The following is a 20424-nucleotide window of genomic DNA, read 5'->3' on the forward strand; positions in this document are numbered from 1 at the left end:
CTTTTATCTTATCAGCATCTATTTCATTTTCATCTAGGAAGAAGGTGTAAGAAAAATATTTAATCGTAGACATAACTTTGACTCAGTTATTAGAGAAGTAGTTTTTAGGAGTAGTTTCGAATTTGTTGGAGAAATTTACATACAACAGTTTCGTACACGTTATAAATTGTTCTTTTTACTCCTTTGCATATCTGAAGTCTCTGTTGATTAAAACTTTTTTTTTAAAGTCCGTATAATTTTTAAAAAAAAATAACAGTAAAAAATTTCAATTGTAAGCATATCCATCATCATGATAGTCATTTGCAAGTCTTTGAATTGAATTGAATGTGGGGTAAAATGACACAAGTAGTACATGATGCGAAAAAATAAATACAAATTAGAAAATAAGAAACATTATAAGAGTCTAGAACTAAATCAAATATTCAAACTATATTAAAAATGGAATAACATCAAATCAAAAATCGATTATTCATTTAAGCCATTTTTTCCCCTCAAAATTAACTACCAATAGCAAGCAGGAATGCAAAGATATTTGAATGATGGGTGCCATTTAACAAATCCTCCAGTCACAATATAAAACAATTAAAATGGTGGCACGATATCAATTAAATGTGAACATAGGATTAAAGTAAGATTAATCGGAAGAAGTAAGCTACACGTATTGTATTTTTGTTAAAAACAGGCGAGAATACTCTTCGAAAAGTAAAAGAAAATGACTCAACCGAGTATGGAAACGAGTGGGCTTAATGACTGCATTGCATAAACGCAACACGAGTGAAGAGTTCAAAGGAAATTTAATAGGGTGCAGTTTATTCTTAACTTACGTCAGGGCTATTACTATAAAAACTGTGGTAAAATACTGAATATAAAAAATAATTTCTATTTGTTTATCGTAATTTAACTTGAAAACTCAAAGAAAATTATAATTTGTTGCTATTCAAAAATCAAAATTATGCAGCAGTTAAAAAAATAAGAAGATGAAATTGTAAATTTAAATAAAAATTTGAAGATCTTTATCGAAAAGCTGATCTGCGGATCAAACAATAGCTTAACATTGTAATTTTGAGCTTAATAGACAGACTTTACTTTTATAGAGGTAATTCCGCCGCGATTGAATTAAAATGCATTTGCGTTTATTTGAGAAGAAACTTTTTCCTAGCTTATGTAAAGCTTCTAAGCTATAGTTAAGAGTTAGATAACCGTTTCGGTATATTTCTAATATTTACATTGAGAAACTGCACAAAAAAAACTGAAATTTAGAGTTTAAAAAATGTAAAAATTATTTGTAATTTCCTTTTTTATAATTTAACTACGTTGATAAAATTATAAAATGTTACAAAGTATACTTTTACAACATTACAATGTTATGCAAATGTTACAAAGTGTAATTAGAACCAGAGCAGTGAAGTTGATAGTTGAAATATTGAACTTCAACTCCACATTTATAAGAGCCCGACTCCAGCTCCGACTTTTACTCTATTAAAATTGTATATGAATCTTTAGAGATTATTAACATTAATACTAAGAAAATACCAATTTCAAATTATGTATTCATACTTTATTGCAACTTAGCTTAATAAATTTGATTTTGGAATTTATGAATCGAGGAAATTTTTACTAATAAAATGCAAAACTGAATAATTTATAATTGTTTATTATTTGCTCAGAAATTTTTTAAAAATTGTGTTACCAAATAAATATAATTATAAGTATTTTCTTTTCTTATGATTATAAATATTTGTTTGAACAATCTTTATCAGATGAAGGACTTCGTTTCCCTTATAGCACTGCTTCTAACTAACCGGTGACGAAATCGGTACATTTTGTTGATTCCAAATTCTGCAAAACTGTCTTCGACTCCAACTCTACAACCCAGAACTCGAAGAATATTACTGTTAAATGAAGTATTTTCCTTTCAAATTTAGTAGTATTTCTTCTTCCCCAACACTAAAATTTTTCAAAAACTCTTTAATTACTCTTTTGAGAGAAAGTTAATGTTTGCTTCTAACTTAATTAATTTGGTTCTAGTTTCTGCCACTACGTGCGGTGTCGCTGTCTTCTCATCGTCTGGGTGTGGTATACTGCAAAGAAAAACCCATGATTTGAGACGTTCCGGTGAAACTGCGAAGAAGCCAAGCAAGGAAACAGACACAAAGAGCCCTCTGCCTCTGAAACAATCAAACCAAAAAAAGGAAAAAGAACTGCTCTTCAATCAATATTCTTCCAGAAATAGCTAGGTAAATTTTTTTCTTATTATTTTGGCTCTAGATTGTTTTTTAAAAATATACACTTAATGTTACACGATTTACATTTGATATCACAAGATTTTGATTAAGTGCATTTTTAATTATTGTACTAAAATTTATTCAACGGCTATTGGTTTTAGTAAAATTGAAAACTTTTAGTTCGAAAGAGCTCGCGGATTTGAATATATTTATGTATAAAAACAATTCAAAAATTGATTTTTCATAAAATTACTAGGAAATGAAAATTTGCTTAAATTTACCTTTACCATAGTGTATTTATCATCATGATATTTTTCTAGAAAAAAATTGTTGTTACATGATTTTTATCAAGTGTATTCTTGATTATCGTATTGAAAGTTTTTAAGAGCCTATTGATTTTATAGCATTGAAAATGTTTATCTATAAGGAGCTTGTAAATTTAAATTTATTTATGTATGAATCTATTAAAAATTAACTTTAAAACGACATTATAAAGCAAATTTTTTTTCTTAAGAGTTATATATTCAGTGACGCTGAGAAAAAGATTTAATCAGAAAGACTAAATATGAAATTGACGGTAAATATCGAATTATTAAGAAAAAACAAAACGTTTACGAATTATTCAGAAAGAAATTTATGCAAAAATAGATTATTATTTGAAAAAAAAAATTTTTTTTTCGAATTCCTGTTTTAAAAGAAGTATTAACTTCTAAGAAGTAATAACTTTAAAGAAGTAGAAGCTTTGGAATTTTAGGCAAGAAAACACTTAATTATGGAACTGAAATGATTCTTTCTTTAATTTATGTATGCTTTATACGTTGCTCTATACGTAATTATACTTCATCACAAATATAATCCTATATCTACTGAATACTAATCAAGTTTATGGTTTCTTAAAGTACCTCATTTCTATTTTAATTTTTTCCGTAAAATGCTTAACAAAATAAAAATTCCCATAAAATGCCGTAAAATACTAAAGATATCAGGTTGCAAAAATATTCGAAAACTTAAAAAATATGATAAAAATAATTAATACTTGATAATCTAATTAGAAAAGGCCAGTAAAACTATTTAAAGAAGAAACTTCTTAAAGTATCACATTTCAATTTTTAGTTTCTCCATAGGACGATTAAGTTAAATAACTAAAGATATCGATTTACAAAAGTATGCGAAAACTTAAAAAATATGATAAAAATAATAAAAAGTAATTACTACTTGATAACTTATTGAGAAAAAAACAGTATTAGTACTATTTGAGTGTTTGAGAAAACATTTAACCCACAACGCACCAATGTCGCCGTATAAGAGGAATGGCATTTTCACGCATTCGGTCAAATCCAGCGCGTATGATAGCTAAAATCATTTTAATATTTTTTATCGCACTTATTAATTATTGTCATATTTGCAATCAATTTCATTATAATAAATTATATAATTATGATTAATTGTATAATCAATTATTATAATTATGTCTGGTGGGAAGTAAACTTGAAATAAACCCGAACCGTTAAGGATTAATTCTTACAGAAATTGAAGATACATAGTATATTGACTTTTCCATAAATGTGCGAGGGCTGATGGAAACCTTTATATTTTGAATTTTGCGGGGGACGGAGTTCCCGAACGCCCACAAAGTAAATTCCAATTAGGACTGATAAATGGCATTTACAGGAAAGATTTTCTTTAAAACTTTGATAACGTTGTTTTATTTTGTAAAAAAAAAATTTAATATTTATTCGATAGTTCAAAATTTAAAAAAAAGAACTTCTACTAATATTCATGTGTATTAACTTCTGTAAAATAGCTGCTAATTAATAACGATTAATAAAGTATATATAAAGTTCACGAGAACTGCATGCTACTGGCTGTAATTTGAAATGAAAATACGAATTATGTGCACGGCAGCTATTCTAAACTTCACCATGATCATTATTCAAAAGTATTCTAAGCAATATTTGACTAGGTATTTTATATTGTAAGTATTTTGGCACAAAATGTGGATGTCATTGGGTGTACCAGATATATTATAATCCTTATGTATATTTATAATTGCTTGTCCGTGTGATGTGTCTTTTGTTTTAGATATTAAGAGGTGTTAAATGTGATAAATTACAATGCTCATTGCGCATTTCTTCATTGTGAGGCTCTATTATTTTATTAAACTCAGATGTATAAAAAATAATTTAATTTACATTACTACAATATAGGGGCAACTTTTAAAAAGACAATTAAATTGTTGTTAGATATGTTTCTGTGAGATTACAATTTTGAAGTACTTCTCCTTTTTTCTCCAACCCAACTTGTCATGCTGTTGTTCTCATGCTGTTTACATGATAAAGACTTTCAAAATAATTTGGCATTTATAAAGTAGCTCACTCGTTTTAAAGTGATCAATTACTTGATGGTACATGTTCTTACTGTTAAAATTTAAAAAATAATAATATTCAGATTTCAGCTATAACAAATATGCTTCAATTATCTTCCAAACTGTAAGCAACTTGCAGTCTATTATTGCTAAATATTTTGTAGAAATTCTTATTTAATTAATTTAAAAATTATTATTGTATACAACAATGGATTATATGTAAACTGTACATATTTTAAAATTTCCTTTCATTATGACATTCATAATAACATTTTCCATACTTACAAACGTAAAAAGGGTAATTCCAATTTTTTTCACAACTTATAACATCTGAATGTTTTAATGTGAAGAAACCACAAAGCTTTTAAAGCGTTTGAGTTCTAATGCATGTAAAAGAGCAATTCTTTTTTTTTCTCCCGAGAGTGTTAATACCAATACTTTTAGGCCTCGTACTCAGCGCCTCGTTGAGGTAATAAAGTTAACTACTAGTTATTCAAAGATTTTTATCGTTTTCTTTTATTATTTTTAAATGAATTTCTGAAATTTAATGTAATCGTTTGGATTTTTGGTTCTTTTTAACTCCATAAAATTGTTGAAAGGATTTTATATAATATCGAGTGTCAAAGAAGACAAAAATACATTTTATGGAATCAAAAGTAAGTTATAAATTGATTGAAACTTCCCTTGATTTAATTTTTCTTAAATTTGTATTCATGTTAATAGTAAAATATAGTTTTATCTCTAACAAATACCATCAATCTTCTTAGATTGACAGAAGAATAAATTAAATAAATCTTATTGCTTTATAGTTCCTACGTAAATGTTTTCTTTTAATTATTAATATAGATTTTTCTCTGGATTTATAGTTTATTTTATGATATCTCTGAACTAAATGCATTTTAGTAGAATTATCTAAAAAGGATAATAAAATTACCTTATCTTTTATCGTCTCTCTTTATCTTCCAAAGAAAACATATCAATTAATCATGCAAATGTTTATAACGCTAAAACGTATGAAAAACTTATAATATGGCTCCAGATTATTATTTTATGTATGTCTTATAGCAAAATCCATAAACAGAATTTTTTATAATGCAGAATTTTTTATAATGCTAATTTTTTATAATGTATGCAATTAAAAGTAAAGCGACACTTAAAAATTTATATTCGTAAATTCTAATCTTATTTAGAAAAGAAAAATAATTTTTCAATTACTTTTTCAAGGTTAATAAATTAGTATTTATAAATACTCAAAGCTAAAAATTTAGAATTATGAACCTGCATTAATTAAAAGTTAAATTCATTTAATCAAAAATGCTAATTAATTTGCAATTTTTATTTTGACATTAGATTATCATTGGCCAACAGTAACTGAATACTCTAGGTCAGGGGTTTGACCACTTTTTATGACCACTGTCTTGAAACCTCTAATTATGTTTAGATCTTGCCTATAATTCATAATTTATTTAATCTCTCCGTTGTCCTTATGAAATTATTTTAAGTAAAATGCCAATGAAATAGAAATAGCATTTTTTAAAAGAAATTACAATTTTTTTAGCAGCATTATACTGAACAAATTAGGAAAAGAACAAGCATTTATAAAATATTGCATTAGTATTTTCTATCGTACTTTTTGAATCAAAATAATACATTTTTTAATAAAGAATTATAGTTCTCTACTAAATATTTTCAACGTTTATTGCAGTTCTTTTAAGTTTTCATTTCGAAGTAATTTATAATTCGGAAGATTTTGAGATTATGTATATACACCAAAAACAAATTCATATCTAGATTAGATATAGCACAAGGACAGCAATTTCAACTATTGAACAAACATAAAACCTAATTTAAGATTATTAATGATAAAATGATGAAAAATAGTCATTCCTATAATTAACTATTTTAAAAAATAGTCTTTGATAGGTTATAACGTTCAGAGTTAGCTTAATAAACTTTGTTAATAAAGCCGGGGTTCCGACGAAAGAAAGTTGATTATTTAAGGCTGCGTATCCGAAAAAAATTGGGAATCACTGCTCTAGGTATTGAAAAATATTGTTCATGTGTATTATAGTTTTTATTGTAGTGTACTAGGGCAAATACATAAAGGATTCTTACAATATGCGTTAATTATGCAACCATTTGTTTCACAGAAAGTCTCAAAATGAAAAACAGTTCAATTTCACAGCCTTTAATATACATTTCTAAAATCCATAATACGAATGAAGTAAAAAAAAAAATATATATATATATATATAGGCATAATTACTATTGCAGTTAGAAGAACTAAAAACTATAAAGCTTTCGAATCATTATCGAGGTCGAGCTAAGCAATAAAATACTTGAAAATTTTAAGGTAATATAATGATAAGTCACATATTCAAATTGTTCAGAAGAGCGTTTTTTAGAGGATATTCAGTAAAAAACACCCCACGTTTTTCATAAAAGCAACAAATGTTTTTGTGAGTTTTTCAAAATTTTATCGACTGTTAAGAACTGTCCACAGACTTGTACTTCGATGCTTGTAAGTAACCGATTTCTTAAATTATGCTTTATAAGTAAAATAAACTCGATGGGCAATAATCGAATATGGCAATATTCGAGGGGAATAAAATATAAAACGGAATAAATTTTGCTGATAAAGGAAAATCCTATTTCACAACAAGTAACAAAGATGACTGCAAAGTAATTACAGAGGTTAGGGAGAGAAGCGAGCTAGAGTGCAGCCCCTTCTGTTACAATTAAAAAATGCAATACCCTGAATAATATCATATCTTTTACATTTAATTTATTATTTCCGTCATATCTGTTTGAATTGTTAGCAAAATACCTCGTCATCCAAGGAAATTACTCAATACTGTCTAAAAAAACACTTGTTACTTTAATAAATTTTTTACAGAATACTTAATCACTCCAAAAAAACTAAGACTAATAAAAAAAATTGTTTTAGCAATAAATAAATGTTTCAAGCAAAGTTGTTTTTTCTTCGATACTAAATAGTGCTATTGTTTTATACACAGGAGTTAACTTCATAGTTTTGTTGTAATTAAGTTGAAAATTTTAAAAACATATTCAATCGTTAATGTTCATTTATTTCGAAGTATGTATGAAAGATGCTAATTTAATGAGACGAAAGGGTAAACTAATTTGCCCTTTTCCCTGCAAGTAAACTATTAATGCAGGAAAGATACTTGTAAAGATATGATTTCTGTGATAAAGAGAAGAGATAGTTTTTCTCCTTTAAAAAACTAGATAGGAAAACTGTGCCAATCTCTAATGCATNGTTGGAAAATCACGCAAACCACGATGCTTTAAAAACGTGAGAAGTTTCCCAACAAATTATGAAGCAAACAAAAAAGCGTGGATAACAAAAGCCCTTTTCGAAGACTTTTTGCAGAAACTGAATAAAAAGATGAAATTTCAGAACCGCAAAATAATTTTGTTCATCGATCAATGCAGTGCACATCCGGATTTGCAGCTATCTAATGTGCGTGTTGAGTTTTTTCCTGCAAACTGTACAAGCAAATTACAGCCTTGTGATCTCGGCATTATTCGATCATTTAAGGTTTTTTACAGAAAGCAACTTATATATATATATATTTGCATTTTAGTCTAATTAAGTTTAAAAATTTCACTATTTCTTGTATTTTCTCCGGTTTTCAAGCAACAGAAAAAAAAAATCACTGCAAAGCCATAAAAAATGCAAATGAATGATTTCATTTTTCGTATTAGTGGATACATATAACAAAATAATCATTCATCTCCATGCTTATCCTCTAGTTAAATTCATTTACAGGCGATGAGAAATCGAAAGTAAATTCTCGATAACGAGATTCGGTTGCATTTTCTTTAATATTCTACTTCTATTGTAGCTTTTAAAAGAGTTTATTGAAATTATATTCTGATTTTGATTTATCAAAATCAGTGACAGTCGGAACTGGTATAATTTCAGCTCTCATTGTGGCACAGACATCGATCAATTTAAAATTTAATTATTTCCACTTTCTGCAATAACGGTTTAAAACTGTTTTAAAACGATGGTTTGTTAGACGTCCTTTTGGTTTAATAGTTTCGTCATACAAAATAAAACAAAAATTATAGCTTACTTTTATTGATTTTTATTACGATTTTTCTTTTTCTAAACCCCCATGTATTGATCAATATTCTCTTAGCCCTGAAACCAGTACTACCGTTCGCCATTGATTCGACCTCGAATGTACTGGGATATTGATTTACGATAATCATGAGGCTCCCTATTCAGGACTAAATTCTCTAAACTGAAATTACTTTAAGATTTTTTTCTGAAAAACTAATGGCTTATTTAATAGCTTTCCTACAATGATTAATTATGCTGTCTAAAATATGCCAGTTCGTCATATCCTTCATTTTTGTTTACAAATTGCTGTGCTGCTTTCATCGTCGTGAATTTATTATAAAGTTCATTGTTTAATTAATGATGTATTTTTATTAAACATCCTTTTTATCAAAAATAACTCTGTATCGTTTGGATATGTCATTCATTTCTTTAGTGAATTAAAACGTTGAGTAACAAGGTTTGAAAATTTAAAGTATTTATTTTCATAACTTTGAAACAAAATTCTTTTGCTTATTAAATGCTAGCAAACATGAATAAATAAATAATATTAAAATAAAATGAGGAACAATGCAACCATACAAATGTACAGGTGTAGTTAAACCTGTTAAAATATATAATAACTAATTCAAAATAAAATAAATGGAAGTAAATTAGTTAATCAACTAACAAATAGAGATAATGCAGTACGTAGTAACTCAAATTTATTAGAATATCTATGAATCAAAATTATCAATCTACGTCAATAGACTAGGTATAAAAAAATTATTTTAAGGTAAATTTCTCTCAAACAACAAAAAGTTTTTTACGTTACATTAAGGTGAACAATCTTACTAAATTAAGACACTGAACTAAATTAACTAAATATTGACTAACATAAGTGACTGGAATTTAATAAGAGAACAAATTGCATTTCATTCGAAGCGTCTGCGATTGTGGAGATGTTTCTGAGCGAATATAAAGTAAGGGGTAATACCANTTTTCCCGGATTTTACGTTTTTTTTACCCAGTCCCCTGAGAAACGTAAAATCGGGGTTTCACTGTAACACGTAGAGCATTTCATACGATGCGTATTTACGTTGAGCGTAGTTGCATTGAATTTTTAACGTAATTACGTTCTCGTATTTTAAACTGACGTTAAGAAAACGACTAAATATTACTTCCTTTACAAATTAATATTTTAATAGAACTTCTCTGTTGATATAAGTAACCATAGTTTCTATGTAAATTTGTCTAATAATTAAATTTTGGAATTATAGCTTATCGAACCATAATAAACTAAATTCAACCTTTTTAGGAGACAAAGAAGCTTTGCTTTAATTAGTGATTTAGCCAATTGTAAATGCTTATGTCATTATCAAATCTGATTCTAGTCTATAATATCTTTTTAGTCAAAATCGTTTATACGTTGATCAAATCAAACACCACGGCTTTAAAATATTCAATATCAACGTTGTTAATGTTATTGTTTAAACATTACCTGAGCTTTATTGGCATAATTAGCCTTAGAAAACTTTCAAACATTTTTAGAGACAGATTAGGACATCAATTATGAAATTTAAAATTTTTGGATGTTCTTCAATATTTAAAAATATAATGAAATTTAATTTATGACACAAAGTATCAAATAGAACAATACAAAGGGTATCTTTATTTATAATAAGCCTCATTATGAACGAATCAGCAATATTAATATATATACAGTTAATCCTAAAGAAATTCTTATCATCAATAAATATTTAAATGATGACTTATATGGACCATACTAAAACTAAATTTAACTTCCAAAGAAATTAATGATGCTTTGTTTGAATTATCCAATGCAATTAACTTATAATAATCAAAACTGACGCCTTATATAGTGATATTGCTAAGCATCGTTACATGCTTGTTGTTAAAAATATCCCTCGCCAACTTTGATTTAAGGTTAAATTTCCCATTTTCGTTCCTCTATGTTTTCTCTCTTTGTCTTTCTTTTCTCACCTTTTTTTTTCCCTTCTTAACAAATTCATAATCATAATAATAAAATAATATAAAGAATGAGGAATTTTATTACACTGAGAGGAAAAGCGCTCTTGATAACTTTTGAAACCCGAATGGATTTTTTTTTATTAAAACTTTTAAGCACTAAAATTAGGCAATGTTTAATTCCAGATATGCAATTTATTACATTTGTCTTCTTTCAGATATTTTAAACTTTATTTTTATTATTGTATAAATTTTTTTTAATTTTTTTTATGGTGATGAAAAATAAACTTTAAAGTAGAATACTGAACAACACCTTTCTGACATATTCGTTGTGGAATTCACTGGAACAATCTAATTTTCGAATTAAATTCAAGTAAAGATGAAACTTTGCATTAACAAAATCGCGTTATTTTCTTCTAAATTTTTTAAAAAATTTTAAAATTTAATTTAACAAAAGAATTGGAAATAAAATAATAATTTCTTACGCAAGCGTTTGCAATACCACTCCAAACCCCCTTGTCAGCAAAAATAATTAGCACACAACCTCATCACCGTTAGTTGCTTACATAATATTTGAACGGCATCAAATGGATAACAGAGAATAAAAGAAAGATATTTAATGCATAATTTTCGCATTATAATAAAAAAATAAAATATTGAAAATAATGGTAATATTTTTTTTTATATATGGCAAGCGTGGTGGATTGTCACATTATCTGCTGATTATTTCATTTTATTTCAAAATACATAAATAAATAAATAATAAAATAAATAAATAAATAAAAAGATAAATAAATAATAAAATAAATAAATAAATAATAAAATAAATAAATAAATAATGAAAATAATGATAATTATAATAAATTGTTAGCTTTATTAAAGTAAATGAAACTAATGAATAAAATTATAAAGTCGAATTTCTATTTTACATCTTTCAAAAGATACTGTCGCTAGTAGAGTAACTATGTACTATCGGAATTTTATTTGTGAAAAATAAATCATCTTTCATTCGAGTGTTATTTACTTATTTGTTATTTTGTTCCCGCATTGTGGATGATTCAACAGCTGAATCATACAATCAGAAGAGAGAGGAAATTTTTTCACATTTATCCCATTTTTAGATGGAAAATGGAGATCTGACTATAGCTGCAAACATTGCGAAATTGTAGTGAATATTTTAGATTATTGAAATATTTTAGAATCGATTAAAAACTTGAAATGCGATGTTTAAAATATTACACAAGTATGTTTCTTGCAATTTTATTCCACTTGACACTCACCCCCCTCTTCACTCAGAAAAAATAGAAAATCACTACCCCTTCCCAATTTTATTTGAGAAAATCGCATCCCCAGTTCCCAGCTTTAAATTTGATTTTCAAATTTCAAGATCAAATGAAAAAATAAAGATTATTTTTCTATCCTTTTTGATGAACGATAAGAAATCATCTCTTCACATATTGAAATCTGACAAATCAAATTGACTCAAAATAAACCAGGCAGGTGTAACCTGCGTGCAGTGTTTCGACAATGTAGTTGAAGAAACTATGAAGTATAAGAACTAGAAGTTTGAACTAGAATTTTTTCTGTATTACTCTGATACAGTTAATTCTATTCACTAAAATGCATTCGGAAAAAGTCAATACCTATTAAAAATTTTCAAAAAAAAATTGAGAAAAAATATTTAATTGTTATTATTTTTTTTAATTAAATTTTTTCACCTAAATTTTAAAATGCTACTCCCTTTTCAGTTTTGAATCTAAGGTAATCTAATAATCTGATTTGATATAATGATTAGATTTCATGTTTAGAAAAATTTCATTTGGGGATTAAAAGCTTTAACTATGGATTTATTTCTTTTTCTTTTCCTTTATTCCTTTCTTTTTTGTATTTCCTTTTTTGTAAAGAACTTTTGTCAAAGCTTTTTTAAATAAATTTAAAAAAACATAAATTTTTAAGTAGATTTTTTTTTTAAAAAATCTATTCTATGTTTTCAAGTGCAAATTTCACTATACGTATGTTTGTGTAAGCTAAATTTTTTTATTTTTAGTCTGAAAACGTTTTATCTGGGGTGATATATTTCAAAAACATTCATTGTAAAACTTTGGAACTTGATCTACTTTTTTTTTCTTTAAATTAAATTTAAACATACATTTCTTGCATTTAATTTTTGCATTTAATTCTTGCATTTAATTCTAATCACAATACTAGTCTCCCTTTGATTGCATTTGAGTCGCAGACAAATTTTGATTCATGAAGATTGTGCAGTAAATTGGATAAAAAAGAAAAGAATATATATATATATATTTTTTAAATACTAGTCCTATTTAATTAGGTCCTAGAATAGCCTAAATCTGTACGCTGAAGTGCGAACAAGTAATACATTATTTCCAAGTTTCAAAATTTTTCGTGGAGCATTAATGCTTAAGCTAGTTTCGAAGGAAGTCCGAATGTGATTTATCAATTTTTAAAAGTTCTGCAGCCAGCTGTTTCCGTATCAACATTACGTTATGCTTGCGTGTAATATTCGGGAAGTAGTAACCGGAATCTAATATATTGAGCTTCGTGAAAATTTTCCTTAAAATATAATCTATGCGATCCTATTTCCCGCTTATTTTCTTCGTATTTAATATTGCAAAATACTTTAGTGTTGGCATGTGTAAGTAAACTACGTTCTAACACCTGTTTTTTCCTCCGATTTTTGACGTAAACAGATAACTGTTAATTTTATGTTTTACTTTAATGGCTGGTATTTCGTAAACTTTGATTTTTAAATGCTGTGTAATATTTATTTAAATTTTATTGTTTCCTGTAATATTCTGGCTGTTTAATATGATTACAACTATGGGACAAACAAAAATAACCGGGCTTGTTATTTATTTACTGCTGAAATTTTCTTGAATTTAAAAACTGCTTGATTTATTGCTTTTTTATATCCGCAATTTCGTTATTTGTTTATCACTACGTAAGATAAAGTTCGTTTGTTCATCTTTTTTTTTTTTTCAATATCAAAAAAGAAAAAAAAAAACTTCAAGTTTAAATTATACTAACGTTCAAAGATAGCCTATTAGTGTAGTGGGAAGTTAACATAACTACTGAACCAAATTAATATTTAGTGAATGATATTATGCATAAACTAATTAAGCTTGTGTAAATATTTTAAAGATGAAACAAATAAATCTTTGGAATTATAACAGCATTTTAATTTATTAACATTAGTTTATAATTAGAGAGGATGTTAACCTTAATTGTTTTGTTGTCAACTTTCAACCAATATTTTCTGTTAATGAATTTCATCTTTCTAAACAAGAAAGAGAATTTAAGAATTATTTATAATTTATCAGTTTAAAGTTACATATTTCAGGTGGGATTGAAATCAATTATTTACAAAATAATTTGTAATTGAATTCAATATATTTTGCATTCCTAATTTTGTCGTAATTTTTTATATCTTTTATTTTACCATCATAATGTTCTTTTTATTTAGTTCTTAAAAACTAGAAAAGCAATTTCAATTTTAAAGAAATTATATTAATCCAGTTGTCTGAAAATTGTTTTTATTTTCAATTTCTAATTTTAATGTATATTTTTATTATGTATATCATAGTCTATTTTATCTATAAATTAATTATTTGTTGTTTTTTTAATAGATATATTTTCCTAAAGATGGCAAGGCTTGAAATTTTCTTTTTTGCTGTTATCTAGTTATGTTATAAACCTATAAGTGAGTATTATTTTTTCTTTCATTATTATTTATTTTAGAATTCATTAAGATCACTTACTTATTGCATGAAATTATTTTAATTATTTCTTTGCTTAATTATTAAAATTTATTCAATCTTGCAATCTTCTGGTATGTGATTAGTCTTAATTCTTTCACTTGCAATGTAGTCAGTCTGGCAACACTAATTCAACAAATGTTACAAACCTCTAAAATGCAAAACTAATTTATTATAAACGTTTTGCAACCACTGTTCTTTAAATAACAAAGAGCTTAAGTATGTCACATTACATAGAATATATTTTTGGATTTTGGATATGTATTTGCCTGGTTAAAACTACAATCAAAAGTTGCTGTTGCAGAAAGGGTTAAGAGCCAACTTGCAAACTAATTTTTAAACAAAACAGAGAAAATGAAATATGTTAAAAGATTGAAATTTTAGGGTGATAGAAAGCTGATATGTACAAAAGTACTTTTCTTGGCGAAAAGAACAGTTAACAGATTTAATATTTATGACTTACACATATGATATAAATTTTTTTTTATTTTTTATTTTCATTTATTTTTTTTATTTTACTTTCGTGGGAAAAAAATGAAAACTTATATGTATTAAAGTGCATTTAATATAATTTTTTTTTTATTCTTACTTTCTCTAAGGAAAAAAAAATTGAAGTTTTTTTCTTTTTTCTCCTTTTTTGCAAAAAGTAAAGCTAGTAGGTTTTGTATCTGTATGACACGTATAAACAATCTAGGTTTTTATTACTTAGTTTAAAAATAAAAAGCTCTAAGAGCTTTTATAATATATCGGATGTAAGTACATTATGAATATTTAATCCAAACATGACCAACTTGCAGCAGATGTGCTACTGTGTAAGATGCATGCTGCTTAGTAATTGCTGACATGTTGGGTGCTGTCTTTGTAATACTAATTTAGAATGAAATGTTTCAGGTTAATTTTTATTCTATACATAACCTTACTAACTGGAGCTTTAAAAATATTAATTGATAAAGCCTAAGTTTATACTTCTGTTCTATTTATAATTTTTTATATCGCCAGCACCTGTGAATAACATTTTTCAACTTTTTAATTTTTTAACATGTTAAAAGTGGCACACATAACGTTTAGTTTTCAGTTAGTCGTACTCTTCCCAATAATATTAGCTACTAGGACTGGGCGATATTAGAAATTATATATCGTGATATATCGTCAGTTTTGCATCGCGATATAGCGATGTATCGCGATATAGTATTTTTGAATTTCATTTACTTACTTTTCACAGAAAGTCAGATTTCTATCAAGACTTCATACGCATATTGATTTAAATCAATTTATAAATTTGAAAATATATATGTTTTGCTAAAGAAAGATATTAAATAAATTGACTAAGATGTACAAATCTTACTTAAAATATTTATTGAAAAAATGTGTGTAGATACAGAATGAAATATTTGCACTTCTTTATCGTTTATAAGGTATAAGCAGTCTTAATTTAAGTTAACCCCTAAAACACCCTTAATGAAAAAAAATATTGTTATTAAACAAAAGCTGATTTTAAAATTTCAAAATATATTTTAATTAAAATAAAAGTTAGATTGACTAAAAGCCGAAGTTTAAAATTAAAAATGTTCGAATTTTAAACTAAAAAGTAAACATAAGATTTGTAATAATTTCTTAAAATTTTCGTTCTCTGAAAGATTTCTCAGTTTAAAAATAAAAAGGGAATTTTATAAAGATATCTAGCTGAAATTATTGAAAGAAAATTTAAAAAATTAAAAAAAAAGTTTGTTAAGAAATTCATTATACACTTAAAACAAAGTGTTAAAAAATTTTTTTTTTTTTAAAAAAAGAAACTTTTTTTAACAAATCAATATTTGCTTGTACTATTATGCGTAAATAATTACAGAATTATTAAGTTCGATCGTAATGTTCAAATTCTTAATGAAGAAGTAAACACAAGTTTTGTTATATTTTCTAAAAATGATCACGCAAATAACAAAAGATTTCTTAGTTTAAAAATAAAAAAATAAATAAAAGTGAAATTTATCAATATATTTACCTAACAGCATAGGAACAAAATTTAAAAAATAAGTTCGTTAAAAAATTATTTGTATGCTTAAAACAAAGAGCTAAATAAATTTTAAAAAAAAAATGCTTCTTAAACACTATTTTTATTATTATTTCATATAAATAATTAAATTAAATTAAATAATGACCGAATTATGAACGAAAAACAAAGTAAGGCAAAGTTTCTTAATTAAATTCTTAAAAATAAAAACAAAAGAATTGTGATATTCGGTAATATATTTAGCTAATTAACTAATAATATAAAACGAAAATTAAAAAAAAATAATGATTTTACTCTCTAATAAAACGAAGTAGTAATTGATAAAAAAAAAAAAAAAAAGAAATGAATAAAATTCGCAAACTTTTCAAATTCTTTTGAACAAATAAAGTTTATTGACTTATGTCCAAAAAATAAGTTTTGTTTTAACTTTATTTCTAAAAATAAAAACAACTCAAGATTTATAAATTTAAAATCAGTAATAGAAGCCCATTAAATTATTAGAAGTTTTATCCGAAAGGTTTTTAATAAATTAAAAGAAAGTAAAAAAATAACCTAACAAATTTATTTACTTTGTAATTTAATTCCTTATGGGTGCCTTAAATTAGATTTCCGATAATTTTCACATTTAAAAATATAAAAAAAGTTTTGTCAGAAAATAAATAAAAAACTTACCTAATTAATGAAGAAACTTTTCTTTATAAATTCTTTTCAATAATAGATTGCGTTCAGAACAAGGTTACGACGGCGATCACGAAGTTAATCCCATTGAAAATAATCTACAAGAAACGATTTCAAATCGCGAAGGTGCGAAAACGAACATGTGATATAACGATATAAGGTCTCAAAAGTGATTCTGATTCTACCGCTCATCAGTCAAGGCCGTCTCAACATAACGAAACAATATCGTCTTCCACAGCGCGAGTTGGCATCGGAACGTAAGAGAAAGTCCTTGCGTGTATCGCTATATCGTTATATCGTCTTCTTCACTCGACGGCTTAAATCAGATTTCTGATGTATCGCTTGGAATGAAAGTTGCTGTATCGGTTTGCCGATATAGGCGTTAAATCGATATGTCGCGATATATCGATTTATAGCCCAGTCCTATTAGCTACCTATTCATAAGTTAAATCATAGCATTTATTTAGCTGCAAATTGAATTTTAGAAATTGCAATTTTTTACTTCTGTGAAAATTTAATTAGAAAGAAATGTTTCACATTATTAATTAAATGAGTTATGTAATGTAATAAAAAATATTAGTTGTAAAATGTAAAACTTGCCCAAACAAAATTTATTAATCTAAGTGTAAAAGATTTATTAGTTTGTTGTCACACAACTTATATTATTGTTCTGTATTTTTCATAGAAAACATTAAAAAAGTTGCGAGAAATTTTACATTTTTTTGGTCCCCTCCCTGTTTAATTATAAGTTACTTTCAATTTTAAACTTTTACTGTTATTAAAATATTATATTTTAAAAGCTAAATATTTAACTTCAGTTAAGTTTTCATAACATGGGCAAATTGATGAAACTTTTGAATCTTAATAGAATTTTTTTTAATTTAAAAAATCACATGTATTAAATCAGTACAGTTAACAAATTTTTTTACAATTTAAGTTTTTGAGAATTTATACTACATAAGGTTTTGAGAGTATAAGGCAAATCAATAAAATCTTAGAACCAAATTGATAATTTTTAAAAAATTTTGGTTGTAAAATTTTTGAAAAAAAAATTTTAAATTTTGTTTTTATACTTTTATTATTTAACTAGGCAGTTTTAACAAGAAAACTCTTCCATAAAAACCTGAAGTATATTTTTAGGTATAAAGGCAGTATAGATTATTCTGACCATCTGTACTACCTTTAACATATGTGATTTACCTAAGTAACGATAGTATTTAAGAAACTTAATTTTCTTTTAAATTACCAAATTAACATTAGTTATGAAGTTTCTACCTGAAAATCTAAAAATTGTTTGGGCAAAAGAATTCTGATGTCCCTCATAAAACCATTTTTATTTGTTTCTATATATGTTTTATAGATATGCACACTGAAAAAACTAAAGAAGTTGTTTCCGTTTTCATTCCTTGTAATTTTTTAAATTTATTTTTTAGTTTCAATGCTGATGATATGGAGTCCAGGAAAGAGAAAATCCTGTGCCACTACTGGGAAGGAGCTTTGGTTACATTTCATCACAAAAATTCTTACCTATATATCTGCAGATAATTTTTATAAACATGTTATTCTTTCTCAACACCTGATGGTGCAGTGCATTTTAACCACTGCTATCAACTGTCTGCATCTGAATAGAAATGTCAGATTGCACAAAGAAGTACTTTTGTCCTCGGCTTTTGGACTACATAGTGTTTGTCGGAGCAAGGCAGCCAAGTCGCAACCGCTCTGTTCAGCCACCAGAGCTCCTCAGGAGGTATCCGGCGGAAGATCACAAAGACTTCCCCTTGAGTCCTGATGTTGTATTTTTCTGTCAACCGGAGGGGTGTGTCTGTGCAGGGCCAAAACGTGTCAGTCTCAGGGAATCTAGTTCTTTCGTCTTTGCTCTGACTGAAAAGGATACTAGTCGTGTACGCTATGGAATTTGTGTCAACTTCTATAGGACTATTGAAAGGAGGCCTTCCACTAAAGAAAAGGGAAGGAATAGGGGTAAAAAAGCTCTGGGAAGAGTCAAAGAAGATGAAACTTCTCATGACGGCAGATATTTAGATCCATCATCTAGATATCATCAAGAAGACTCAGATGGTGATTCTAAATCATCTTCACCTATTGGTCATCAACATATTAAAAGTCATTCATTGACATCATTATGTATTATTAGTCATCATCCATTTTTTTCTACTTTTCGAGAATGCCTTTTCATTTTGCGCAAACTTATTGATGCCTCCAATGAAAGATGTCTTTCTAAGAGAGTTGCAGGCTCTAAACAAAATAGGTAACTAGCATTTCTAAGTTGGATCACAAGCTTTATTTCCAGGTCTGCAAACACTATTTCCTAAAATTTGTTATTTATTCAATATTGATTAAAAATCTCTTTTCTCTACTTATTATCAAAGGTATACTTTAATCCGATGTTTTCCTTTATTAGTTACTTTGATAAATATCAGATCAGACATTATACTATATCTTGTTAGAGCATGTGTTTTTAATTCCATAAGTTGCTGTTAAGATTCCCCCCCCCTTTTCTTCTACTTATTTATGTGCGACTTCATTTTTGGTTATGATTGTTTTTAAAACAAAACATCTAGATCAATTTAATTTTGCGTCTATTTTACATGTTGCTGTACCTAGGCTTAACACATGGAAGTGACATGCTAGTCAGCAACAAACAACAGTAATCAAATTAAATTCAATTATTTATTTTTAAAATGTTTATTATTTTCTTTTTATTTATTTAATATTTACCTGTATTATTTTGATTTTTCATGATTACTACGCATGATTACATAATTTAGTTTCACTATTTGGATATTAGAATAGTAAAATTATTATTTGTATTAGAATTGGAAACAGCCTCAAAGAAATTTTAAATAATAACAAGTTCTTCAAGCATAAAATATGTAATTTGGTTACAGGGGTTACGTGGCATGTGATATTTATTCGTATTAAATGTATTTTATTCAGAATGCAGTATAAATTTGACTAAAGACATCTAATAAGTAAAAATAAAATTTTGCTACTTGATCCCATAAATGAGATAAGTGCCATTTTTTATCTGGAAGAAGTTAGAAATAAGAATATTTGTTTAGCTTTGAAAAAATTTTCTAGCTTAACCAAAAATGTTAATTTCTGCCTATAGTTATTTTCTTTACTTTAAACATGCATTAACAAAATGCAATTATTGTGAACATAATGTTAAAAAAGTTCTTTTTAAAAAAAAAAAAAAAAAAAAAAATTTTAGAATGCCTCTAGCCCTGAAAGAAAATAAAAACCTATTAAAAATTTACTTGTAATCGTAATTGTGTGTTTTGTAATATGATAAA

At 26.4% G+C, this 20424-nt stretch overlaps 1 protein-coding gene across 8 annotated transcripts in view; it reads left to right on the forward strand.

Moving 5' to 3' along the window:
* Positions 1-2065: 2065 nt before the first annotated feature.
* The window catches only part of LOC107439002 (Rab3 GDP-GTP exchange factor), a 76772-nt gene continuing 58413 nt past the window's right edge, over positions 2066-20424 (forward strand). For 5 of the 8 annotated variants that reach the window (XR_001583472.4, XM_071181801.1, XM_016051444.4 and 2 more), the window contains exons 1-3: positions 13119-13304; positions 14296-14369; positions 18544-19376. Coding sequence is in view for 7 of the 8 variants with exons in the window: in XM_071181801.1 (XP_071037902.1) it covers positions 18742-19376 (635 nt within the window). In the remaining variant the exon portion in view is untranslated. Of the gene's footprint in view, positions 2238-13118; positions 13305-14295; positions 14370-18543; positions 19377-20424 lie in introns of those variants that run through there. The other 3 variants (XM_071181793.1, XM_071181803.1, XM_071181798.1) reach the window with 2 other exon arrangements.

Source organism: Parasteatoda tepidariorum, chromosome 1 (assembly GCF_043381705.1).
Source record: "Parasteatoda tepidariorum isolate YZ-2023 chromosome 1, CAS_Ptep_4.0, whole genome shotgun sequence".
Taxonomy (NCBI): Eukaryota; Metazoa; Arthropoda; class Arachnida; order Araneae; family Theridiidae; genus Parasteatoda; species Parasteatoda tepidariorum.